Source organism: Pan troglodytes, chromosome X (assembly GCF_028858775.2).
Source record: "Pan troglodytes isolate AG18354 chromosome X, NHGRI_mPanTro3-v2.0_pri, whole genome shotgun sequence".
Classification (NCBI taxonomy): domain Eukaryota; kingdom Metazoa; phylum Chordata; class Mammalia; order Primates; family Hominidae; genus Pan; species Pan troglodytes.
The window spans coordinates 37,354,875-37,382,762 of NC_072421.2; the positions used below are offsets into that span (position 1 = coordinate 37,354,875).

The 27,888-nt window shown below is 43.0% G+C and overlaps 2 protein-coding genes across 2 annotated transcripts in view; one reads left to right on the plus strand and one right to left on the minus strand.

The window, feature by feature from the left end:
* The window catches only part of LOC107971164 (collagen alpha-1(XXIII) chain), a 273,306-nt gene that overhangs the window by 41,257 nt on the left and 204,161 nt on the right, over nucleotides 1-27,888 (minus strand). The gene's annotated exons all lie outside the window — the stretch shown is intronic.
* Nucleotides 620-1,421, plus strand: H2AL1Q (H2A.L variant histone 1Q). The gene has a single exon (XM_016942689.2). It carries the CDS (start codon nucleotides 744-746, stop codon nucleotides 1,356-1,358), a length of 615 nt encoding a protein of 204 aa, XP_016798178.2. The 5' UTR covers nucleotides 620-743; the 3' UTR covers nucleotides 1,359-1,421.

Below are 27,888 nucleotides of genomic sequence, written 5' to 3' on the forward strand. Positions count from 1 at the left end.
TGTAGTGCGCTTCTGTCATCAAAGTTTACATGGTTCTAGTAGGTAAATCAATTGGACATATCAGTGTGTCCTACAAAACAGGTAAAGATAATTATCAAGAGTGTAAAATCATGACACTCACACAAATGTGAGCACGTTAAAATATTTATCACATATGGAAATTGGCAGATATTATAACCAGTATAATGGAGAATCCAAAGAACAGAAACATGCATACTGATCAGGAATAGTGAATCGAATATGTCAGTGGAGGCAAAACTGGTTAGTGTAGTGTGTATTGGTCGGGGGAGACTGAACCTACCGTTGAGGTCTCTAAGTTGTGCATGTCTCTCAGTGACCTACAACTTACAAACGGATGTAAAAGAGCTCAAAGACAATGCAGGACTAGAATCAGATAGATTACATGGAGTTGTATCCTATGAACAAGGAAAAGGTTTTCATTGAAACACACATTTTTTCTAGAATGTTAAAATCAAGTAGATAGTTAGCATTCCCTTAAAAAGAAGTTCCAGTTACTAGGGTGACCAGATTCCTCTCATGGGCATTTCTAGGCTGAGGCCTGATCACGGCCCAGTGGACACCAATGACATCACAAAGTGGAGGTTGTCACTAAGGCAACTGATGACCAGTGAGGGGCTGGAGCACAGGGGTATAGTGGGCTGCAGTAAGCACTGGCACCTTGAGAGACTCAGGCCAGCAGAAAAATCAAGCTGTGACAACCGGGGCAAAACCCAGCAAACATCATGGCTGGAAACAAACACAGTCGCAGCTCCTGTAAGCCTAGAAGACAGTGCCCTTCCCGTTCCAGAAGAGCGGAGCTGCAGTTTCCTGTTAGCCACATGGAACGCTGCCTGCGAGAAGGTCAGTATGCCCGGCACCTGAGCTCAACCACACCTGTTTTCCTGGCTGCTGTTCTCAAGTACCTGACAGCCAACATCCTGGAACAGGCAGGCAAGGAGGCCCAGAACAGCCACAGGGTGTGCATCACCCCAGAACACCTGAAGAGAGCACTGCAAAAGAATGAGCAGCTAAGATGGATCTTGGAGGAGGAAGATGACATCCACTCTCAGGAAGAAGAAATGCCCCAACCTGAGGAGGAGGAGGAGGAGGAGGACGAGAGAATGGAGGAGGAGGAAGAGGAGAAAAAGGAGGAGGAGGAGGAGGAGGAGAAGGAGGAGGAGGAGGAGGATGAGAGAATGGAGGAGGAGGAAGAGGAGAAAAAGGAGGAGGAGGAGAAGAAGGAGGAGAAGGAGAAGGAGGAGGAGAAGGAGAAGAAGAAGAAGAAGGGAGGATTCCTGAGTTTCAGAGCTGTGCAGGACTTCATCAGCAACCTCTTCCAGCTGCTAAAATTCCCATAGATGAAAGACCCCAGGTTGCTTCCATCTGCCCAAGCTATTAAACTGTATAAATGCATGACAGTGCTCCTGACTCCTCTCAGTTTCTGTCACTTTGGGTTGGAGGTGTCTGTGAGACATTTAGGAGAAACTATCCCTAGAGAGCTGAAGTGGGGGAAGGGGTGTCCTGTGTGGGGAGTGTTTGAATCAGTGATTTAGAGGGGGCAGTTTCCAATGGTGACGGTGAGGGCACTGGCCCTGTGGGGAGGAACTGGCTTGGGTAGACACTGAGACTTCCTCATTGTCTCTGAACAGGAAGGCCTTGTGAGGCCAGGGAGTTGGCTGGGGGCCTCTGAGGCTTGTTGAATTCCCAGCCTGATGCTGGGGCCTGAGGTGGAGCTGCAGACTCTGACTGAGGTGCGGGAGGCTTTATTCAGGATAGCAAAGGTCTGAAGTCAGAGGGCGGTGGCCACAGGGGTGGATGGAAAGAGGGCACACTGGCTGGCATGAACTTCATGGGACAGGGGATTTACATAGAGATTGTGCTGGGGTTGTCCTCAGGGCCATTTGGGAGATATGCTTGTCTGAATCCCAGAAGCCTTTCTTGCCACATGATTTCCACTGAACCTCATATTCCCAGGCAACTCATTGTGAAGATGCCCACCCCACCACTGGGTGATTCCTTATGGAGAACTATAGAGCATTCCCAGCCTTAGCCCAGATCGTCACTTTCTCTTCTGTGCATTTGAGAAGCAAGCAGGCGTCTCTCCAGCATCTGCAGGTAGGGAGTCTCCTTCAGCTGATCACATCATGGTGACAGCAGCACCCCCTCCCCTTGCCAAAGTGAAACATCTTTGTTTTCAGGTTATGTGTTTCTGCTAGTCCAGTGTCCTCCAGTCAGAAGAGAGTGCCTCTAGGATGAGTAATGGCAGCAAACTGATCATTTTCCTCAGATCTTGACATATTGGCTAAGTAGCTGTCTGGTGTTTAAAAGCTGCTGATGTTGCTTATGGCTGTGGCTTATTGTAGAACTAGACATAATGTCCTGGATACTTCACTGGAATGCACATCTGAGGACTTCACTCAAGGCAGGAGAAGCCATAGTAGGTGGGTGGCCTGTGGCGGGTGAGTCCTTCTGTGTAGTCAGGTGGTCACCTTACAGTTTATGCAGTCATCAACACTAACGGTCACTGTGACCCTGTAAGGACCCGGGCTTCTGGGCTCCTTCAGACTCTGTTTCATGTCTGAGGTGGAGTTTGAAGGTTGACCTTGGATTAGCCCCTGTTTCAAGCTCTCTGCAGAGTCAAGGGGCATGGGAGAGTCAGCAGGAGTGACCACCATCCCTTTAAGAATTGTGTTCAGCTGTGCTTGTGGGTTTCACAGGAAACATGGGGGCCACAGCCAGCATAGCATCAGGCTAATGTGGCACCCTGCCAGATCTCCCTTCCACATGTGCAAGGTATCCTACACTCAGGGAAGACAGGAAGGAAGAGAGAATCGCTGCCATTGGTAAGGCATGAGCTCACCCATGTTTAGGCCTTTTGTGCATTTCTAACAGTCAGGAGGGAAAGGTGAGGAAGTAGTCCCTCTGGCCTGTGCCCTGTGGACAGGACAGCATTGGTGGCCAGTGCCCTATTGGGATTGGGAAAACTAACTCCTGAGTGGGCAAGGGCAGAGGCTGGAGTGACTGTGGCTTCCAACTTGTCCAGTGATCACAAGCAGTGTCAGGGCAGGCCGGGGTCAAACTTGTGTCAAGACTGCAGGAAACATCATGTGTGAGGAAAGATGAGCACCAGAGTTGAGCCTGGGGGCAGGGGACTTGGAGGTTAATGGTGGCTTGGTCTTGGCATGAACACAAGGCCTGGTTACCAGACTGGCCTCCCAAAGAGAACATCCTTTGCAACAGAAGCATTTTGAAGGCCCAGGTCTCCTGGTCCTTGTATGTGACAGATATTGCACATGTGTTCTGAGGGAGATGGCAAGATTCTTTACAAAAGGTCTTTGGAGCCCCAAAATAGGATTCAAGTAAAAGAAAATATCAAATACACTATTTCCCGAATGCACAGATTACATACTGCCAGCCCACATGCCTAACCTGGACAACATGTTTGCTAATCCTACATAGACATTACTAGTATCCATTTTTACAGATGTGGACACCAAGGTTCAGAGATGTTAATTAGCTCACTCAGTCACATGACAAGTATGTATAGCATAGTGGGGGCAAGAGCCCAGCCTTCCTTACCTATTGTTTTGCTCTTTCCTCTACTCTATCCTGAGAAATGGGCCTTGAGAAAAAAATTAATGTTTTCTTCTAGAAAACAGAAACTAGTCTTCAATACTAAGATGTTAGGGTCTATTGGATATCCAGCAAAGCATCTAAATAACTTATTTCAATTACCTTCATTTCTGTTTTATTTGGTGAAGGCTGGATAAGCTAGGATTAAAAAGACTGATTGTATGAAACTGCTTCTCAACTGAGGTGTTTTTGAGAACTGCCTCTGTTCACTGTCATGGTCTTAAAGGTGATTATGTGTCATCAGAAGTTTCTGTTAGCTGAAGTCTGTATCAAAGAGACTGCTCTTCGAAGTACTAGTACTGTGGGTACTGCCTTTTTCCTCAAAGCTGTGAAATTGTCTTTTGTCGTCAAAGACAAGAACTCTGGTTTTTATCTGGTGGCAGAGCCTTTGGGAAGCATCAGAGTAAACTGAAAAAATTATCTGGAGATGACAGGTTTTAATTTAACAGCTCATCAATAATAACAATAAACAAACCTAATTATTTTAACACAGTGCTATCCATAAAGTGAAAGAACAAATCTTTGTGACATTCCAGGAATTCCATGGAAAACCACAAAGAGTGTTATAGATGCCAAAGATACTGTGAAAGCTTTATTCTTTATATCATTTTTCATAGAGAATTTAATTTGGGAATGTAAAATTTAAAAGTTGACTAGAGTTTTATGCACTTGAGATGGGCAGAACTCAACAGTAGGTGTGTGGGTAGAGGAAACATCCAGACTAGGTGTAAACTCGTTGGGAAGTCCATAGGTAGATGGCACAGCTAGCCTAAAGGAGGTATTGGTAATTATGCATGGTTAGAGCTAGTCGAAGAGGGACATAGCAGGAAGTGCATAGTTTGAGGAATTCTCCAGCCTTGGGAAAGATACTGCAAGAAATGTATGAGTAGAAATATTATATAGCTTAGGGGAAAATTCAGCAGGAGATGCACATTTGGAGGAAGGAGTCAGTCTATGGGAGGCCTTGATGAGAAATCCATGGGTCAAGTGAGCACCCAGCCCAAAGAAGAACATTAGAAGAGATGCATGGGTGGAGAAAACATCCAGCTTAGTAAAAATAAAAAAAAAAACCCAAAAAACCAAACAAACAAAAAACACCTCAGCACGAAGTGTATAAACTTAGATGAGAGTTGTGCATTTGATGCTATAGGTTGAGGTTGCAGCATGCCTAGGAGAGAAATTATCAGATGGTATGTCGGTGGAGGGAGAATCTATGGTGGAAAAGGTCTTGGCAGAGAGTGCATTATTGGAGGGCACAGCAAATCTAGAGGAATTTCTGGAAGAAGGTTTATTGTTGAAAGGGGCATCCAGCCTAGAAAAGGACTCTGAAGCAGTTGCATTAGTGGAAAGTGCATACAGTCTAGGAAAAAGGTTTATAGGTGGAGGCAAAAGGTTTATAGGTGGAGAACGTAGCCAGTTTAAGTAAGACATAACTGGTGGCACATGGAGAGAGGGGGTATCAAGGATGTGGGGAAGAATGTGCAAGAGTATCATGGGTATATGGAACATTCAGCCTAGATAAGCACCCAGAAGACGTTTTATGAGAAAGGATGGCGTCATTCTAGGGAGTCTTCTTAGGAGGTTATTGGGTAGAGGTAGCAATCAACCTAAAAGAGGACTCAAAAGGGTGTACATGGATGGATAATGCAGCTAGCATAGGGGAGGGATTCAGCAAGTCGTGAATGGGTCAAGATGGCATCCAGCCCATGAGAAGAGTAAGCAGGAGGTATGTGGTGATGGGAGTATACAGCCTAGAAGAAAAACACACAGGAGGTGCATGGATGGAGGATGCAACCAGCCTATAGGGGGACCCAATATCAGGTTCAGTAGCAGTGAGTACAGCTGGCTTTAGGGAAAGCCCAGCAGTGCTGCAGGAATGGAGGAAGCATTCACAGGAAAGGAAGAACTTTCAGCAGGTAAATATTGGATGAAAAATTATAAATCTATCCTAAGAGAACACATAGTAGAAGGATCATCCAGTGAAGGGAGGAACCTACAGCAGGTGCACGGTTGAAGCAAGTGGAAAGCCTGGGGAATGACATGACAAGTAGTGGAGGGATGAGTGGAGGGATGCAGCCAAAACAGGAAAGGAATTAGCTGAAGGGGCAAAGATTAATGATACAAGCCTGCTGGATGATCTGAGAGAAAGTGAATGGCTAGAGGGAGAAGTCAGCCTGTGGCATTGCATGGCAAGATGTGTACAGATGGAAGAGGAGGAAGTCAGCCTGTGGCATTACATGGCAAGAGGTGTATAGATGGAAAGTGCAGAAAGGCTATGAGAGGCCACCCAGACTGCTTATGGCTGGAGGATTCATCACGTCTAGGGGTGGACTTGGCAAGAGATAATGGATGAAGTGTACATCAAGTCTAGAAAAGAACATAGTAGAAAGTGGATAAATGAAGTTTGCGGTGGGCCTAGGGTGGGATCTGGCAGGAAGTTCAGGGGTGGAGTTAACACCCAGTATTAGGTAAGACTTGGGAAATGGGGGAGTAATGGGTAATACAGACAGCTTGAAGAGGAAATGGCATAGAGTGCATAGATTGAGAGTATAGCCAGTTTAGGTGAATAATTTGCAAAAGTTGCATTCATTTAGAGAGCATCCAGACTAAAGGGAAGCTTAGCAGAAGGTGCATGGGAGGGTAGGGGAGGATGTCACAGAAAGTGTATGGCCAGCAACAACATCCTTTTTCTCTCTCTGCTTCTCCTTGTGAGTGACCCTCTGTGGCCCTATGTGACACACCACGCCTCTTGTCCTCTGGGGAACTGTGAGTAATAAACACTTCTTTCAAAGGCAGTTATCTTCTTGTCTATCATCTTGCCATACCTAATTATAATAAAACATATCTCGAGTACATTTTTAAACAATTGGTGCATTGAGCAGGGTAGTTTGGTGATTGGTGAGGATGACATGCCTCTAGACTGCTCTTGGCTTACTAACTGAATCCAACAGAGAGTAAATACTGCCTGGAATGGCACTGCTGGCTTGTATTTTAGCAGCTGCCATTGTGTTGTGACTGTCAGGTACTGCTCTGATTCTCCAATCTAAATTATGGTAGAGTTCAAAAAGCTGAGTCGTCCCTGAGCAACTGTCCTTAGAGTGCTGTAGTCTGGGTAAAGAAGTCTCCAGTTGACTTCTTATGTATTTACAATGTGTCCAGAAGTGACTATGGTAACTGGCTATTGTACTATGTGAAGGTTGTCCAGAAGGGACAATAGTGTGAAATAGTGTATCACAAGACCAAGAGCTTTGATTTTAGAAACAAGCATAAGAACAAACCAGGCAGTGCCACAGTTGCCCTCATGGAACTAGACTCCAAACCTGGGGAGACTGACTGGGACAGCGTAGAACAGGAGACGCCACCTATAGGCAGGACCACAACACCAAAACACTGCCACAAGTAGTAAACAACCAAAGAATTAAAAACCACTGGAAAGAGGAGCGAATAGGAAAACAAGGCAGAGACTGAGTTGGGACCTTTTCCTAATATGCAGTTACCACCTTTTGAGACACTATAGGACTCTAAAACATCATCCCCAGACAAACATATGTATTAGAGACATGGGCATCTCTCATGAAAAAAAAATTAAAATGGGCCAGCCTGCTTATAAACTCCAACAACGAAAAAACCTGCTAGATACCTTTGAAACTCATGCAGCAGGGGAAGTTCCCCTCTCTTTCCTTCAATTTGGTCCAAAATAGTGGATAGGAGATGCCCCACTGAGACGAAGAAAGGCACTTCCAGTTCCTAGTTAATGGGTTTCTAATATCATGTCCTGACCTTCAACAATGGCAGCCACCTAACTCCCTCCTGAAGAAGACAGCAGCTCCCCAAAGCTTGTCTCACTGCCTGGGGAAAATCACCCACATACTACCAAAGTTTTCATTGAAGCTCAAAGAATAGCCAACATTTTCTGGTCCTTTTAGGTACAGGGATACAGATAACAGTTACTCTGGGTATCCCATCTCTTTTCAAATATATATGTGTATATATACATATATATTTGCAACCTATTTAAAATTCAGGGCATGTTGGGTCACCCCATTAAGGGCATATGGGTTCCACTTGATGCTAAAATGGGATCTCTTAGCTAAATTCCTTGTGATATTCCCTCTGTCTCTGGCCCATCTAGTCATAAGCATGAACACCAAACACGTTAGGGCCACATCTTAAATTGGAACATGCCAAAATCCGCACCACTTGCTATAAGACATGCTCAAGGAGAGATCATAGTCCCTCTGCCTCCCCTTAAAATTGTCAATAAGCCTCAACACAAGCTATGACAATGTGCAGCTTGACTCAGGCCTATTATTTTAATCTTTTAAAAGATAGAATTGTGGTTCCTATCATCTCTCTTTTTAATTGCAGTATCTGATCAAAGCAAAAGGCAGACAAACAAGAATGGCCTAAGTATAGATTACTGCCACCTCAATGCATTTGTTCTGTCCATGGAGGCACCTTTTCCTAACATTATTCAAGTTATTAGTATCAGGGTTCACCTAGTGATTTACTTGTGGTAACACATCTAGTCAATATTTTCTACTCAACATCCATTGCCAAAAATTCACAGTCACGTTTTGCCTTCTCCTTTGAGGACACACAATATACATTCACTTGATTATCTATAGACTACCTCAATAGCCTGGCCATAGCACATGACTCTGGAGGAAGGACTTATAATTCATCAATTTACAGCATTCCCACTTTTGGCACTATGTAGATGACATCTTACCTAGGAGACCTTCTCAAGATAATGTTACACAGGGCTTACATACTCTTACACATCACCTCCAAGATAGGAAATATACATGAATAAAATACAGGGACCTGCAAAGATGATAAAATTATTGTATATCTTGTGGTTATCAGAGGGTTCTTCCATTCCTGGTTCAGTAAAACATGAATTACTCACCCTCTTCATGGTACCACAGACACTTAAACAGGCCCAAGATCTCCTGAGCCTCTTTACCTTTCAAGACCAACACATCTCACATGTATTCATTATACTTGGACCCATATATGAGGTCATATGCAAGTCAAACTTCCTCCATTAAGGCCTCTCACAACAAATCTTAATAGTCAGATAACTTTACAGTAGGCATTGACCTTGGTTCCCTTGGGATCCAACTTTTAAATCAAGGCTTTGGCTACAAAAGACTATGCCTCTTGGAGCTTCTGCATCAGGCATGGTTTTAAGTGGTTGCCCATGGGTTTTTGGAATAAGTAACTTCCTCAAATGGCAGATATTCACCTCTCAAACAACAAATTCTGTCCCTTCTGGAAACTGAGGCCCTAATTGGCTCAATTCTATTTGGCATCCAGACACAAATCCTTATCATGCCTTAAGTCAAGACTCCATGCCAAGAGGCTAGGCATGGCCACAGAATCCTCTTTGGTTAAGTGGAAATAGTAATTTAGAGATTCAGTTAAGCCTGATGCCACAGGACTTTCCAAACTTCTGAAGGATTGGCTTCCCATGTGCTCAGTCCCTTGGCCATGCCTATTAAGGAGGTGGAGGTATACACCATGTCATTGCTAGTAGTGATCTAGGGAGCTCCTTGAGATCAAATGTCTGGCATAGGAAGTCAGTATGCCTCACCAATGGCAGGGCCACCATCCCACATGGTGGGAATCAGTAGTGAGTGGTGGCATACCACACTGCTTCTGGTTCCTCTATCACAAGGAATAGACATGAGGGTTGGTCCAACTGGCAGAGTTTGAGGCTGTCTACCTGATTTTTCATGATGCCCTGCATTGCAAATTGCCTGAGATTTGTTTGTTGACTGATTCCTGCATGGTCGTCATTGGGTCAGAAAAATTGAAGCAAGATAATTTTACCATTCAGGGAAGGTCTTTGTGGGCTATCTCATATGGCAGACATTACTTCATCCCCCATACTTACTCTTGTTTTGCACATCTCTGCACATACCAAATCAAATAAATCAGAATCACGTTACAATTCTATCACAGACAGCTTAGCAAGAAATAAATTCACTGTACTAATACATGGATCTGCCTCTCCCAGATAATCTCCATTGTCTGCTTTTGTTCATGGCCAGATAAGCATATGAACCCTAGGGACACCTAGGGTCCCAGGCTACTTTGGGAACAAAGGAAAGGCTTCCTTTATAAGGTTTCCAGACATCAAAGTTGCCCTAATTAGCTGTAATCTGTGTACCTTTACCAAACACTGGCCTTTATCATCTGTAGATACAATTTCTCAGGGCATGAGGCCATATAGTCAGTGACAATTTGATTCTATTGGGCCTCTGCCACTCTCTGCTGGTGCCACCTGATATGCTTTTATCATGAATGACACATATATGGGTTTGCTGTTAGCCTTCCACTCCGGGCATTCTAATTCTGAGTCTACTATTTAGGACCTTACTAGGTTGGTCCTTACTAGGTTGGTTCCTTGATCATCCTTCGAATTCCTGCAGACTTGCATCCCTGACATGTCCTTAACTTGGCTGGCTGTACTCTCCCACTCTGCACCTCCTGCCAAGTATTCTTAGGCTATCTGCACCATCCACCCACGCACCTATTTATGGGCCTTTGATGCTTCCTCCACCCATGCATTTCCTGCATATTCCTCCGACAAGGCTGTATAATGCTTTTACTTCTGCACCTCCTGCCATGTTTTCCCTTAGACTTGCTATATTCTCTGCTTATGAATCTCTTGCCAGGTCCTCTCTGAGAGTGGCTGCATCCTGCACAAACATACCTACTTCTGAATCCTATCCTAGGCTGAATACCCCCTCCACCCTTTCACTTCATGTCAGTATTTTTCTAGACTTGTTGTACTCTCCAACAATCCACTTTGTGCCATGTCTTCCCTGAAGTTGGCTGCGCCCTCCCATAATTACTCAATCCTGTATACCCACCACCCCCGCCCCAGGATGAATTCTGAGGTAGAATGTATGCCATTCACATCCGTGCACATCCTGCCAGATTTTCTCCTAGGATGTCTGCACACTTCACTCACGTTTTTTACTGAATCTTCCCCTATGCATGATACTCCTTCCACCATTCAACCTCCTGGATGTCCTCACATCTGCTTACTGCATCCTGCATCCACACACCTCCTGCCAAGTCTTCCCTTACACTGGCAGCATCCTACACTCATGAACTTCAGGCCAGGTTCTTCCATATGATGGCTGCATTGTCAACAATGTACCTCTTCTCAAGTCCTCCCTTAGACTAGACATTACCTTTTCCCTTGCACTGCATACTAGTCATTCTCTAGGCTCCCTGCACCCTCCACATATACACATTCTGCTGCAGATAGCGTTATGTTGATAATCTCACCACCCACACATGTTCTGCCATGCCCTCTTCACTAGGCTAGATGCTCCCTCCTCCCATGCACATCATGCTGAATTATCAAATTTGGCTCCATTACCAACCCTTGAAATTAACATTTAACCCTCCAATAGTTTAGATACAAAAAATATCCTTGCATTTTTTGCTAGAAACCCTTCTACTCCAGCTTCACTCTCTGTTGATGCACTTCCTACAGGTTTCTCTGTGAGGCTAGCTTCACATTCCCTCATGCAAATCCAGCAATGTCCAACTGACAACGCAATTACTGCTAGTTAGTTCCCAGACTGGCTACACCCTCCGAACCATGCACTTCTTGGTGCACCACACTTCAGGCTGGCCTCACTCTTAAGCTTCCTGATGGGTCCTCCCCGAGGCTGGTGCATGCTCTAGTCATAATTTTCCTGACTACTCTCCCTTTGGCTTGCTGAAAATGCCACAAATGCCCTTAGGACTGAGTACTCCCTTAGCCTGGATCTCCCTCACTCACACAATTCTTGCCATGTCCTTGCTTAGGCTTTACCCTCTCCTAAACCCCCTAAACCTCCTATGGAGTTTCCCCCTAGGCTGCCTTTTCCTACCTCAGTTGCACCTCCTGAGTGCCTTACTATAGTGTGTACATATGCACGGAGTGCACACATACATATAGCACCTGATGGGACCTCCACTAGCCTGGATGTTCCCTCTACATGCCATATCCTCCTTTATACTGCGAGTTTCCTACACCCTTTCATTCCAGCCAGAATGTCTTTATTATAAACTCATAAACCTACTCCAATATTATTCCATAAGCTTTCTGTACCCTCCACCTATATTTTTCCTAACAAGTTATACCATTGGCAATCCACCCTCTCCACCCAAATTTCTAACAAATCATCCCCTTGACCAGATTCTCTTTCCTCCCACAAACATCCTGCCATGTCCTAACCAAGGCTGGATGTAACCTTGAGCCATCCACTATTCTCCGATTCCTCCTCTATGCTAGAAATCTTCTCTAATGATGTTCTCTCCAACCATTCATATAACACTGAGTCCTCTCCTAGGTTGGCTCATCCTCTTCAGATACCATCTTCCCAAGTCTCCACTAGGTTGCATGGCCCCTCCACCCACATACTTCATGCTGATTCCAACCCTAGGCTTTATGCTCCCACCTCCCATGCATTTCTTGATGAGTTCTTCCCAGGTTTGCTGCACCATCTTTCATATACTCAATGCTGAGTCCTCCATTATTCTGGATCCTTCCTCCACCAATGTCATGCCAAAATCTAGGCTGATTACTCTTTCTACTAATGCATTTATTCCACCACACACCACCCATGCAATTTCCTCCAGGTTCTCAACTATACTGGATGTATCCTTCACTTCTGCACTTCATGTGGAATATTTTCCTGATCTAGCTCCAACATGCACATCTTGCCATGTTCTCCCTTATGCTGGCTGTATCATTCTCACTGTACCTTCTTCCTACTCCTTTCTTATGCTAGATAGACACTCCGACCATACGCTTCCTGAACGATTATTTCTTAGCCTGGCTGCACTATGCACCCACGCACTTCCTACTGATTCCTGCTTTACGCTGGCTGCACCTTTCACCCAAGCAATACTGTCACTTCCTACACTAGAAATTCTCTGCACTGCACAAATGTACTTCCTATAGAGCTCAAACCTAGGCTGGCTGGAGTCTTTGATAATGTACTTTCCCCTAGTCTTCCTCTAAGCTGGTTATTACCTCCACATATGTACCTTGAATATCCTGCCTAGTCCTCTCCTAGACTAGCCATACCCTTCATCCATACACTTCTTGTTCCGGGCCTAATCTGATTGTTCTCTCATGCACCCTATAACAAGTCCTACCTGTGCTGGATGCTCCCTCTAGCAATGTATATCCTGCCATGTCCTAACCTATGCACCTCCCCCTGAGCCTTCTACTAGACTGGATGCTCCTTTCACTCATACACTTCCTGCAATATGCTCTCCTAGGCTAGATGTTCCCTCCTTCCTTGCACATTCTAGTGAATTCTTCCTAAGGGTGGATGTTTCTAATTCCCATGTATATTCTTCTGTATCTTCTCCTAGTCTGGGCTCTTCTGTGCAACTAGTTCTGACTGCTCTTCATTGCTGGCTGCTCCAATTACCCATGTACTTACTGAATTCATTCATAGGCTGGATGTTCTCTCCACCCACACACTTCTTGTCAGGTCTTGCATTGGGATACCTACATCATTTAGCCATGTACCTTCTGCTATATCATTCCCTAGACTGACTGCAACTTCCACTCCACTTATGCACATTCTGCCCTTCACTACTCTAAACAGGGGTAGTGAGTTGAATGGTGACCCTCAAAAAGATATGTCCATGTTCTAATCTCCAGAGTCTGTGAATATAATCTTATTTGGAGAAAATATACTTGCAGATGTAATTATTTTAAAGATCCCTAAGATGAGATCCTTCTAGATTATCTGAGTGAGCCCTAAATCCAATGGAAAATATCCTTATAAAAGAAAAGCAGAGGGAGATTTGACACAGACAGAGGAAGAGAAGACACATGAAGGCAGTGTGACCATGGAGACAGAGATTGGGGTGATGCAGCCAAGTAATCTGAGAAGTAGTCATAGCCACCAGAAGCTATAAGAGGCAAGGAAACATTCACCCCTAGAGATTTTGGAGGGAGCATGGCCCTGCCAACACTTGATTTCAGACTTCTAGCATCCCAAACTATGAGATAATACATTTCTGCTGTTTTAAGCTAACGAGTTTTTGGTAATTTGTCACAGCAGCCCGAGGAAACTAATACAGAAAGCTTCACTCTATACTCCTGCACCTCAGCCCAAGTCCTCTCCTAGACTAGTTGATCCCTCCATCCTTAAACCTCCTGTCAACTGTCACTTAGGGTGGCTGCATGCTGCCTGCTGAATCCTTCCCTAGCCCCTCTGCACTTTCATCTTATACACTGCCCACCAAGGCCTCTGTTCAGCAGGGATGCCCCATAACACCTGCACTGCAAGCTCCACACATATATCTGTGGATTATCCCCTAGACTAGATGCATTTTGCATCCATGCACTCTCAGTCATAGCCTCTCCCAGACAGGATGCTCACTTCACTTATGCACTTCCTGCTGGGTTCTTTGTTAAGCTGGCTGCATCCTGCTTCCATGCATAACCTAACACGTCCTCCCTTAGGCAGGTAGCACATTCCAATCATAATACACCCCTAGGATGGCTTCACTCTTTTCCCATATACCTCCTACTGGCTGTTTCCCTATGCTGGCAGCACATTCCACCAATTAACTTCCTTTAATGTCTTGTTCTAGGTTTAATGTTCCCTGCACTGATGTACCCCCTACCCAGTCCTCCCCCTGTTTGGTTGGACTTTTAATCAATTCCTGCCAGGTTCTCCCTAGACTGGCTCCTCATACCACTCCTTCACTTTCTGCTGGGCCCTTCCTTATATTGGTGTACTTTATGCACCGACTGCTGTATAGATAGGAGTATATCTTAGAGTGGCTGTTTCTTTACCCATGTCCCTCAGGCAAATACTTGCCCTATCTAAATGCTCCCTCCACTTGTCAATATCATGGAAAATCCTCCCATTGGTAGCCTGCACCCTCCACTCAAGCTTCTCCTGTTTTGCCTTACCTACACTGAAAGATCCCTCAATTCAAGAACTTCCTACTGGGTTATCTCTAACTTAGCCGCTTTCTCCATCCATCCACCCATTTCCAAGCTCTTCTTTAGGATTGATGCTCTCTCCACCCATGCACATTCTGCCTGCCCTTTCTCAGGTCTACCTGTACCCTGCATCCATGCTCTCCTTATAGTACCTCATTTAGGCTTCTTGCTTCCATAGCCCAAGCACTTCTTGCAGGGGCCATTACATGGGTGACCGCACCCTGCATCTCTGCACATCTTTCCTTGACTTTCTCTATGCTGAATGTGACTTCCATCCATCCACTTTCCAGTGGTCCTTCTCTAGGTCTGATGCTTTCTATATGCATGTACTTCTTGCCTGGACATTCCCTGATATAGCTGAACCTTAAAACCATGCCAGGGCTTCTCCTAGGCTGGAGGCTTCTTTCTCCCTTGAACATTCTGCTAAGATCTCCCCTGGGTTGGATATTACTTCCATCTATGCACCAAGTAACAATTGTCCTTGATTCTGGCTGCAACTTGCACTCATACATCTCCTGCCATGTGATTCCATAATCTGGTTGAACACTTCACCCATGCATGTTCTGCCTGATTGTTATCTGAGCTGGTGGCATCAGGCACACATACACCTTTTTACTATATCTTTTCTTATGCTGGCTGCACCTGGAACCTATGCATCCTTGAGCTCCTGGGTGAGCTGCACCTTCACCCTTGCTCTGCCTTCCAAGTCTCCCACAAAGCTGTATTCTCCCTTTCCCCATAAACATCTTGCCAGTTCCTCCTCTAAGCTGGCTACAACCTCTATACATGCATTCCCTCTTTTGCCCTCAAGTTAGCTTGGTGTTTGCCCTACCCATGCACTACTTCCTCGGTGGTGAGCTAGGCTGCATGGTCTCTCTGCCACTGCACTCATGCAGATTACTCCTACTAGTTTGGAAGTGTCCTCAATCATGCCCTTTATAGGATGTCATTCCTGATGCTGGCTGCACAATCAATGTATAAACCCCTTGCCAATACCTCCTTTGGGCTAAATGCTCCTTTGAATCGTGCAAATATCTCTCTGTTCTCTCCTAGGCTGACTACACCCAGCACACATTAGTCTTATGCTGTGTCTGCTCTTAGGCTGGTTTCATTCTTGATCAATGCACATATCCAAGTACATTTGGCTTTCAACAAACTGCACCACTGCCCTCCATGCCATGTATTTTACTGGATTACACCTCCTGCCATACCCTTCTTTAGGCTGGCTGAAACCACCACAAATGTATCTTCCATGGTTCCTATCCTAGACTGACTACATACTGTATCCATGCCCACCTGCCATTTATTTCCCTGGGCAAGATGTTATTTCTTCCACCTCTACACCTCTGGTCAGCTTTACTGCTAAGCTGGCTGTACCATGCACCATTGCAACTCCTGCTGAGACTTTATCTAGGCTGGCTATTTCATCCACTCATACACTTTCTACTTATTACTTTCCTAGGTTGGCTGCACCCTGTACCAGTGCACCTCTTAGTATATCCTACTCTAGACTGACTTAACCTTTAACTATATACTACCTGCAAGATTTGCTCTATAATGAATGGTCCCTCCTGCAATACATTTCCTGCACGTCCTCATCTAGCCCTAGTGATTTCACTCCTGCATTTCTTGCCAGATCATCCCATAGGCTGAATATACCTTTCACCCATGAAAGACCTGCCAAGTGTCTAGGTTGAATTCTTCATCCTCTCATGCCTGTTCTGCCAGGTCCTGCCTTAGGTTGTATGCTCCCTCCAACCATACACTTCTTGCTGATTCTCGTCAGGCTGTTTCCAACTTACATAATATAAATTCTACTGTTTCCTTCCCTAGGCTGCCTATATCCTCCAAACATGCACCTCCTGCTATTCTCTCTTAGGTTAGATGCCCCAAACAATTATGCATGCCCTGAATATTTCTCACCTTGGGATGGAAGCTCCCTGAAACCATACCCTTCCTACCATATCCTCTCATAGGCAATCTGCACATTCCACCCCTTAACACCCCTACCAAATCTTACCTCTGGATGCTCCCTCTACCAGTGGATTTTCTACTGTGACTTCCCCTGATTTGGTCATTTCCCCAACCACGATGCTCCTGCTGAATGCTCCACTGGCTAATGCTCCCATTCCCAATGCACTTCCTTCCAGGTCCTCTGCTAAGCTAACTGCAATCTGCATCCATACACCTCCTACTATTTCTCCTCCTAAGATGGCTGCATTCTTAATTCTTGCACTACCTTTTTGGTCCTCCTTTTGGCTGACTTTAACTGCATTCCTGAAGATCCTCCCATGTCCTCCCCTAGGCTGGTTACACCCTGCAACTGTGCACCTCCTGCCATATCTTCCCCTGGGTAGGTAGTACCTTCCACCTTTGCACTTCCTCTGAGTTTTGCCCTAGGCTGGCTGCACCCCACACCCATGCAGCCATTATCAGAGGCTTCTTTAGATAGACTCTACTATCTACTCAAGTACCTTTTACTGAGACTTCATGTGATAGTTAACTTTAATGTCACTTTGACTGGGCTAAGGAATTCCCATATTAAAACTTACTTCTGGGTGTGTCTGCGAGGTTTTGAGATGAATATCTGAGTCAATGGGCTCAGTAAAGCAGATTGCCCTTCTCAGTGTGGTTGGCCATCATCCAATCCATTGAAGACCCAAATAGAATTGATAGATTGAAGAAGGAGCAATTTGTCCCTTTTCTTCCTGCCTCACTGCTCAAGCTGGAGCATTTCACCTCATCTTTTCCTGTGCTCAGGCTGGGATTTACACCACTTGCTCTTCTACTTCTCAGGCCTTTGAACTTGGATTAAAATATACCATTGGCTTTCCTGGGTTTCTAGTTTGCTGATGGCAGACCATAGGACTCCACAGCTTCCATAATGACATAAGCCAATTTCTCATAATAAATCTCTCTCCATACACACACAGCATCACCACCACCACCACCACCACACACACACACACACACACACACGCACACACATAGAGAGAGAGAGAGAGAGAGAGAAATAAGTTTGTGGAAAAAAATGAAATTAGAAGATAAAAATTCTAAAAATGTACTATATTACTTGTCTTAAGGTCCATCAAGTTCAAGACACCTTTTTAAACAATGATACCACTCATATAGTTCATCCCTAAAGAACAGAGGTGCCAGGAAATTTAATCATGTCAATGCAGTCTTTTTTATGGTTAACTAAAGTAAAATCTTTAAAGTATTTTTTTAAGATAAGAAAACAAAAAGAAGCCAGAAAGAGCCAAATTAGGACTGTAAGGTGGATACTTTATAATTTCCCGTCAAAACTCACAAAAATTGCTCTTATTTGGATAAGAAGAACGAGCAAGAGCATTGTCGTTGTGATGGTTAATATTGAGTGTCAACTTGATTGGAGGAAGGGTGCAAGGTATTGTTCCTGGGTGTGTCTGTGAGGGTGTTGCAAAGGAGATTAAAATTTGAATCAGTGAACTGGGAGAGGCAGACCCACACTCAATCTGGATGGGCAACATCTAATCAACTGCCAGCATGGCCAGAACAAAGCAGGCAGGAGAAGATGGAAGAGCAGACTTGCTGAGTCTTTCAGCCTTCAACTTTCTCTGACGCTGGATGCTTCCTGCCCTCGAACATCAGACTCTTAGTTCTTCAGCTTTTGGACTCTTGGACTCACACCAGTGGTTTGTCAGGGGCTCTTGGGCCTTTGGCCACAAACTGAAAGCTGCACTGTTGGCTTCCCTACTTTTGAGGTTTTGGGACTCGGACTGATCCACCACTGGCTTTCTTGCTCCTCAACTCGCAGATGGCCTATAGTGGGACTTTACCTTGTGATCGTGTGAGTCAATTCTCCTTAATAAATTCCCTCTCATATATATATATATCATATTAGTTCTGTCCATCTAGAGAACCCTGACTAATACAGTCATGATGGAGAAGGACTCTCTGGTGAAGCTTTCTCAGGCATTTTTCTGCTAAAGCTTTGGCTAACATTCTCAGAGCACTCCCATAATAAGCAAATGTTATTATTCTTTGGCTCTCCAGAAAGTCAAAATAGAAAATGCTTTCAGCATCCCAGAAAACTGTTGTAATGACCTTTGCTCTTAACTGGTTCACTTTTGCTTTGACTGGACCATTTTCACTTCTTAGTAGCCATTGCTTTAATTGGCTTTGTCTTCAGGATCATACTGGTAAAGCCAAGTTTAATCTCTTGTAAACATTCTTGGAAGAAATGCTTCAGGATCTTGATCCCATTTGTTTAAAATTTCCACTGAAACATTTGCTCCTGTCGGCAGCTGATCTGAGCACAATGGCTTTAGTACCCATTGAGTGGAAAGTTTGCTCAACTTTATTTTTCAGTCATAATTGTGTAAACTGAACTAATTGAGATGTGTATGGTGTTTGACTACTGTTAATGCGGTTAATTGTCAGTCCTCTTCAATTAGGGCATGAACAAGATTAATTTTTTCCTTGAAAATTGATGCAGATCATCTGCTGCTATGAGCTTCGTCTTCAACATCATCTTGTCTCTTCTTCTTCTTAAAACTAGCTATCCATCTGTAAACTGCTGATATTTGGGGACATTGTTTACATTTTGTGAAGCATCAGTGATTTCACCATGCTTCCACTCATGCTTCAACATAAATTTGATGTTTGTTCTTCCTTTAATTTTAGCAGAATTCATGTTGCTCTCTGGTAGGGGCCCTTTTCACACTGATGCCTTATCCTTCTTAGTACCTCAAGCCAGATCTTGTTCAGACATGTTACAACAAAGTAGTGTGAATTTATTTTGGTGCAAAAAAGTTTGCATTTTTCCATATTTCATACTTTCCATGAACTTTGTGAAGATCCCTCATAAATATATATATATGTTCTGCTTCTCTGCAGAACCCAGGATAATATACCTCTCACTGCTTCCTAATCACATGTAAATGCTGAAAGATCCTCTCTTGAGCTGGCTGTATACTCCAGTTTTACAAATCCACCAGAATCCCCCATAATCTGACTTAATTCTCTCATGCAATTTATTCCACTCCTATTCCAAGTCTGATGCTTTCTCCACCCCTGTACTTCATTCTGGGTCCTTCCCCAGACTGGTTACTTTCTGCACCCATACAAAAACTCATGGGACCTTCCCTAGGCTGAATTTTTTTTCATGCACTTCTTTCTGAATCTTATCTTGGGATGGGTGCTCCCTTGGTTCATGCACTTTATGCAAATTGTCCCCTAGGGATTCTGATCCTTATATCTCTGCACCTGATCCCATGTGTTCTTTCAGGCCGAATGCATCCTCCACTCTAAAATCTTCTGTCAGATCCTACAAGAGGCTTTCTGTATCCTCCCCCATATATATCCTGTGGGTTTTAACCTCAGATAGCTGCAACTTCCACCCAGGCACTTACTGCCATAACCTCCACTAGGCTGGATGCTCTCTTCACTCATGTACTTCTTCCCAGATCCTCTTCTGATCTGGCTTATCCTGACACTGATGCAATACCCTGTTGTATCCTCCTCTAGAGTTGCTGCACCCTACAATCATGGACCTCTGGTCAAGTCCTCCTCTTGCCTGAATGCTACTTTAACCCATGTACTTCCTGGTAAGTCTTCCTGGAGGCTGGCTTCAAATTACACTCATGCACCTCCTGTCAAGTCCTCTCCTAGGCTAAATTCTTCCTCAACCTATGAACTTTCTGCCAGGTCCTCTGCTAGTCTGGATGCACCCTGAATTTGTATAACTCCTGAAATATCCTCCCTGAGGCTGGATACATTCTCAAGCCATGCACTACCTGTTCATTTTTACCTCAGGCTAGACTATCTGTCCACCAATGCACTTTCTCCTGGTTGCTCCAATAGGCTCACTACACATTCTACCCAGGGACTTTGCAAGTCCTCTCCTAGCCTGGATGCTTCCTTCACTAATGCAGCTCTTCTCAAATCCTCTCTTAGTACATATTTTCATTCCACTGATGCATTGTCTGAAATATCCTCCCTTTAGTTGGCTGAACATACCACACATGTACCACCTACTAGGTTTTCCCCTTTATGGATCCTTTCTTAGACCATGCATCTCCTACCAAGTCCACCTCTAGATGGAGTGCAACATTTCCTCATGAACATAATTCTGTGACTTTTTCTAGATATACTGGAATCTCCACCATGCACCTTCTGACATTTCTCACCCTCAGTTGGCTGGATCCTCTATTATGAACATCCTGCCTGGTGTTTTCTTAGGCTGGGTATTCCTCTGACCCATGCAACTCTTGCCATGTCCCCTCCTAGGCTAACTACATCCTCTACTTACATACATCCTGCTAGGCTAGTTGGAACTAGTGCAATTTTACAGGAATTACCCCCTTGGGAAGATGACACCTGTACTCATGTTCTTCCTGCTAAATACTCTCCTAGACTGGCTGCAACCTCCACTAATTCACTACCACCCAAGAAAACCCTTATTTTAGCTGTACCTTCTACCGATGTACCTCTTTCCGGGTTCTTGCCTAGGCTGGATGGTCCCTACCCCCAATCAATTTTAGTGAACACTTCTCCTAGGAAGGAGAATTCTTCTGGTGCTCCTTCTACTGAGTCTTCACTGTGAATAGGTGCTTGCTTCACCACTGAACATCTTGTCATCTTTTCCCTGAGTCTGACTGCATCTCCCACCCATACACTCCCTAAACAGTGAAAATCTAGGTAAGCAGCAACTTTGTTTTCACTTTTATTTTAAGTTCAGGGGTACATGTGAAGGTTTGTTCATGGACGGTTGTTGTACAGATTATTTCTTTACCCAGGTATTAAGCCCAGTACCCAATAGTTATCTTTTCTGCTCTTCTTTCTCTTCCCACCCTCCATCCTGAAGTAGACCCCAGTGTCTGTTATTTTCTTCTTTGTGTTCATAAATTCTGATCATTTAGCTCCCACTTAAAAAGTGAGAACATGCAGTATTTGGTTTTCTGTTCCTGCATTATTTTGCTAAGGATAATAGCCTCCAGTTCCACCTATGTTCCCACAAAAGACATGATCTCATTCTTTTATATGACCACATGGTGTATATGTACCACAGTTGTTTTTTTTTTTTTATCCAATCTGTCATCAATGTGCATTTGGGTTGATTCCATGTCTGTTATTGTGAATAGTGATGCAATGAACATCCGTGTGTATGTGTCTGTATGGCAGAATGACTTATATTTCTCTGGGTATATACTCAGTAATGAAATTGCTGAGTTGAATGGTAATTCTGCTTTTAGCTTTTTGAAGAATCACCATACTATTTTCCACAATGATTGAAGTAATTTACACTCCCGCCAGCAATGTACACGAGTTCCCTTTTTTCTGCAACCTCACCAGCATCTGTAATTTTTTTTACTTTTTAATAATAGCCATTCTCACTGGTGGGAAATAGTATCTCATTGCGGTTTTGATTCACATTTATCTAATGATCAGTGATATTGAGCTCTTTCATATTCTTGTTGGCCTCATGTATGTCTTCTTTGAAAAATTGCTATTTATGTCCTTTGTCCACTTTTTAATGGAATTGTTTTTCTCTTGTAAATGTGTGTAAGTTCCCTACAGATGCTGCATATTAGACCTTTGTCAAATGCATTATTTGCAAATATTTTCTCCCATGCTGTAGGTTATCTGTTGACTCTGTTGATAGTTTCTTTTTCTGTGCAGAAGCTCTTCAGTTTGATTAGATACCACTGTCAATTTGGTGTCTTTGTCATGAAATCTTTGCCCATTCCTATGTCCAGGATGGTATTTTCTAGATTGTCTTCCAGGATTTTTACAGTGTTTTGGTTTTACATTTAAGTCTTTAGTACATCTTGAGTTGACTTTTGCATATGGTGTTAGAAAAGCATCCAGCTTCAATCTTTTGCATATGGCTAGACAGTTATCCCAGCACCATTTATTGTTAGGGAGGCTTTTCCCCATTGTTTATTTTTGTCAGCTTTGTTGAACAGCAGATGGTCATAGGTCATAGGTGAGTGGCCTTATTTCTGGGCTCCCTATTCTGTTCCATTGGTCTTAGTGCCTGTTTTTGTACTAGTACCATGCTGTTTTGGTTACTGTAGCACTGTAGTATAGTTTGAAGTTGGGTAACATCATGCCTCCAGCTATTAGGATTTTCTTGGCTAATCAGGCTCCTTTTGGTTCCATATAGATGTTAAAATAATTTTTTCTAGTTCTGTGAAGAATGTTGTTTGTAGTTTGATAGGAATAGCATTGAATCTGTACATTGCTTTGGGCAACATGGCCATTTTAATGATATTAATTCTTCATATCTGTATTAGTCCATTCTCATACTACTATAAAAAACAATCTGAGACTGAGTAACTTATGAAGGAGAGAGGTTTAATTGACTCACAGTTCTGCAGGCTGTACAGAAAACATGGCTGGGAAGCCTCAGGAAATATACAATCACGACAAAAGAACACAGGGGAGGCAAGCATGTCGTCATATGGCAGCAAAAGAGAGAGAGCGAAGGGGGAAGTGCCACATACCATCAGATCTAAAAACTCACTCACTATCATGAGAACAGCAAGAGCAAAATCCGCCCCCATTATCCAGTCACCTCCCACCAGCTCCCTCCCCCAACATTGGGCATTACAATTTAACATGAGATTTGGGTGGGGACAGAGAACATAACTTATAATTCCACCCATGGCCCCTCCCAAAGACTGTGTCCTTCTCACATTTCAAAACATAATCATACATTCCCAACAATCTCGCAAAGTCTTAACTCATTCTAGCATTAACTTAAAAATCCAAGTCCAAAGTCTCATCTGAGGCAAGCCAAGTCCCTTCCACCTATGAGCATGTGAGATTAAAAACAAGATAGTTACATCCAAGATACTATGGGGGTACAGGCATTGGGGAAATGTTCACATTCCAAAAGGGAGAAATTGGCCAAAATAAAGGGGCTATAGGCCCCATGCAAGTCCAAAACTCATCAGGACAGTCGTTAAGTCTTAATGCTCCAAAATAATCTCTTTTCACTCCATGTCTCACATCCAGGGCACACTGATGCAAGAGGAGGGCTCTCACAGCCTTGGGCAGCTCCACTCCTGTGGCTCTGCAGGATAGAGCCTCCACAGCTGCTTTCATGGGCTGGCATTGAGTGCCTGCAGCTTTTCCAGGCCCATAGGACAAGCTGTTAGTGGGTCTACCATTCTGGGGTCTGGAGGATGGTGGCCCTCTTCTCACAGCTCCACTAGGCAGTGCCCCAGTTGGAGATTCTGTGTGGGGACTTCAACTTTGCATCCCTCCGCACTGCCCTAGTAGATGTTCTCCACGAGGGATTTGTCCCTGCAGCAGACTTCTTCCTGGGCACCCAGGCATTTTCATACATCCTTTGAAATCTAGGTGGCTCCCAAACCTCAAGTCTTGCCTTCTGTATACCCACAGGCCCAATACCATGTGGAAGCCACTAAGGCTTGGGGCTTGCACCCTCTGAAGCAATGGCCAAAGCTGCACCTTGGCCCACTTTAGTCATTCCTGAAGTTGGAGCCCCTGGGATGCACGGTGCCATGTCCTGGGGCTGCATACAGCAATGGGGTCCTGGCCCTGGCCCACAAAATCATTTTTCCTTCCTAGGTCTCCACACCTGTGATGAGAGGGACTACCACGAAGTTCTCTAAAATACCCTGGAGGCATTTTCCCCATTGTCTTGGCTATTAACATTCTGCTCTTCTTTATTTATGCAAACCTCTGCAGCCTTGAATTCCTAGCCAGAAATTTTTTTTCTTTTCTACTGCATGGTTGGGCTGCAAATTTTCTAAACTTTTATGCTCTTATTCCCTTTTAAACATAAGTTCTAGTTTCAGGCTATTTATTTGTTTATGAAAATTAGTGTAGGCTCACAGACCTCAGTGCTCAGTTCCTAGGAAAACTACATTTACTCTTAGCATCACCAAGGAACTAAGGTCTAGCAAGCATCAGGTTCTTGGAGTCTGTGTGCTAATTAACACACATCAGCCAGCAGCCAGTCAGCAAATCAAACTTTTACTGCATGCAAGGCACTGTGAGAGTTTCCACCAAGGATAGTAGGTCTGAGAATAATCATTCTGAGATTCTATAGAGTAAAAATGTCCTAAGAATTCCTTGAATCACAGAATGTTAAGTGATCTCTAATATTTTGTCCAGCTCTAGGTTCCACCCCATAATTTTACAGAAGAGACAGACATGCAATTAAGATGACCTGCCTGGGGCCCACAACATTAGATCATTTCCTCATATAGCATGAATTTGACAAAGTTCACAGAAAATGGAACGTACTCACAGGGTGCCATCAAAACAAAAAGGCTGGCTCAGAATCAGGTAAGACAAATTTGTGGCAAGATAAGATCATTCATTTATATATATGGATATATAGCAATTGTTTTAGTCCACATACTACATGAACAGGTATTAATAAAATCTATTCATTTGTGTGGAAAATTTCCCAACCATTTGCTATTTAAAGGAACCCAAATAATTTGACAGTTGTTGCAAAATATTTTTAAAGTATACTTTTATAGGCATAAGAGAATCTAATTTCAATAAATTTGAGCACTTATAATCAAATCAGCAAGAAGTATTTCCACTGTGTGAAACTGCTCCAGTTAATCAGGTGAATATAATTTCTATATCCTCCTAGGTCAATATAGTACATTTTAATACAATATTGTTTGGGAGCTTTATGTTCAAGTAGTGAGGTTTTATTTTTTTTAAATGGCAGCTTATTTGTAAACAAAATAAAAATGCTAATGATCTTTTAAAGCTTTCATACATTTGTTCAAAGGCTTACACGTTTTTAAACTTTACTCAAACTTCATCAAAAATGGTAGATAAAACAGTTTGATTGCTCAGATATTAGTGTTTACAGGCCATAATAATAATGTGTGCTTTGCCTGTGTAGAATCTGTCTATGCAGTTGGTATTCAGGCAAGAATTATAGCTGGAACAACAATGGAAATATTGGAGGACCCACTTTGGCATTTATGTGAAGATTTCATATCCTATCCAACATTTACTTTAGTGTCCAATCAAATTCCATACCCTCAAAAAGATCTGTTGGAACAAATTGATAAAATTAGGTGGAAAGGAAAGTGGTATGGGACTCAAATGCAAGTCACTTCTGGTTTAATTATTGGCTCTGCTGCTTAATTCCTCTGTACCTCACGTCCTCATCATTGAAGTGGGGACAATAATCTGGACCTACCTCACAGGGGAATTGAGGATATTTTGATATATTAGTGTGCTTTGAAGTTGACTGAAAGATATACTGGATATCATAATTATATAATTTCTAAATAGATTTCTTTAAATCCATGCTACGTTTTCTTTCTCAGTCAGGTCCTACAGAATGACTGTTGCAGTTGATCTATTATTTTAATAGTAAATTTTGTTATTAATCCCCTATGTGTTAAACGTGGGTAATTGTATTACGTTAATACATATTTAGGGAGGAAAAGCAGGTGGACGTAAATCAGTGGTTCCCAGCTTCAGCAGATGATAGCAGTGGAGGGTATCCTTGAGCTTTTTGTAATATTTCAAAAAGTATATTAGAAATTATACATTTACCCATAATATTCCTGCTTCACAAGCCAATTAAGACATTGAATTTCTATGCATTTTGCCTATGTGCTCTCAATTCTGTGTTATCACTGCTTGCTTATTAACAACTGATCAAAAGCTGTGAATGGCAGTATGTTTTTGATTAATAATAAAATAAGAAAGCCTATTATGTGCAACCTATTAAATACTTGGAAACATGGGAAAAGAATAATGAAGGGATTCTTGTGGTCAAATGTTGGGAACCACTTTTATAAAGGAACTAAGATTATTTGACCCTCTCCACAGGTTGCTTACCTAGTCTCTAAATAATGAAATGTGTGTGTTTGTGTGTTTTGGCTATATTAGGCTATATAACTTCAGGTTAGAATTTGCCTTCAGTTTTTTTTTTCTGTTTTAGAATATAACTGGCCTAATTTATTTAGGTGTATACATGTTGCTCATACATACACACACATATAGGATTACAAATGTGGAAAATGCTATAATGTCATATTCTAGCATTGAACTAAATATCAATTTCTGACACTTAAAGTAGTTCTCTATATAAATTCAACATGATGAATCAAGGCAATAATTTCTCAAATGCTCTTTTATTTCTTTGTTTGTTTTTATCTCAACTTTTTTTATTTTCCATTTTTTCTAGTATGCAAATAGTGTAAAATTGTTTTAATGCCTGGACTTTGAAACAAGTAACAAGTGTTCGAAAGTATATAATCTAAGAGCGAATTTGCCCTCCTTGCACTAACCACATACAAATATGAATCTGGCTGCAAGAACAGGATATCCAGGTAACCAGAAAGTGGGCATTGATAAAAATATCTGGTGAAGAAGCCTAGGATTTCGACTTTTTGTCAGAGGATTCCTGTTGGGACAGCTTTACCAGAAAAGAATAATGGTGGATATGTTCATCCAAACTGAGAACTTTCATGTATCTTGCATTGTTACATAGGCTGTGGAATGAATTCATTTTTTCTCCCTTGAGTCCAGTCCCTTGAGTCTCTCCCTTGAGTTTTCCTTCCCTGGAAAAACTCAATCTGTATACAGCTATGCCAAAATGAAGGATACCTGCCTCTCTGAAACTTTCACTGCTGCTTCTGTCATTGTTCATTTGTCAGATAAAATTTTATTATCTCAGGATGCAAATTTAAAATAAAGTGTAAATCTATGTTAATGAAAAAAAAAGAAAATTAGTGTAGGCTTTTAGAAGCAGCCAGGCGAATTCCTGAAAGCTTTACTGCTTAGAAACTTCTGCCAGATACCCTAAATCATCTCTCTCAAGTTCAAAGTTCCACAGATCGCTAGAGCATGGTCCCAATGCCACCAGTCTCTTTGCTAAAGCATAGCAAGAGTGACCTTTACTCTAGTTCCCAATAAGTTCCTCAGATCCATCTGAGACCACCTCAGCCTGGACTTCATTTTTCATATCACTATCAGCATTTTGGTCACAACCATTCAACAAGTCTTTAGGAAGTTCCAAACTTTCCCTCTTCTTCCTGTCTCTTCTGAGCCCTCCAAACTGTTCCAACTTCAGCCTGTTACTCAGTTCCAAAGTTGCTTTCACATTTTCAGGTATCTTTATAGCAATGCTCCACTTCTCTGGTACCAATTTTCTGTATTAGTCGATTCTCACACTGCTATAAAGAACTACCTGAGACTAAGTAACATATGAAGGAAATAAGTTTAATTGAAAAAAATTTTGCTGTCTGTACAGGAAGCATGGC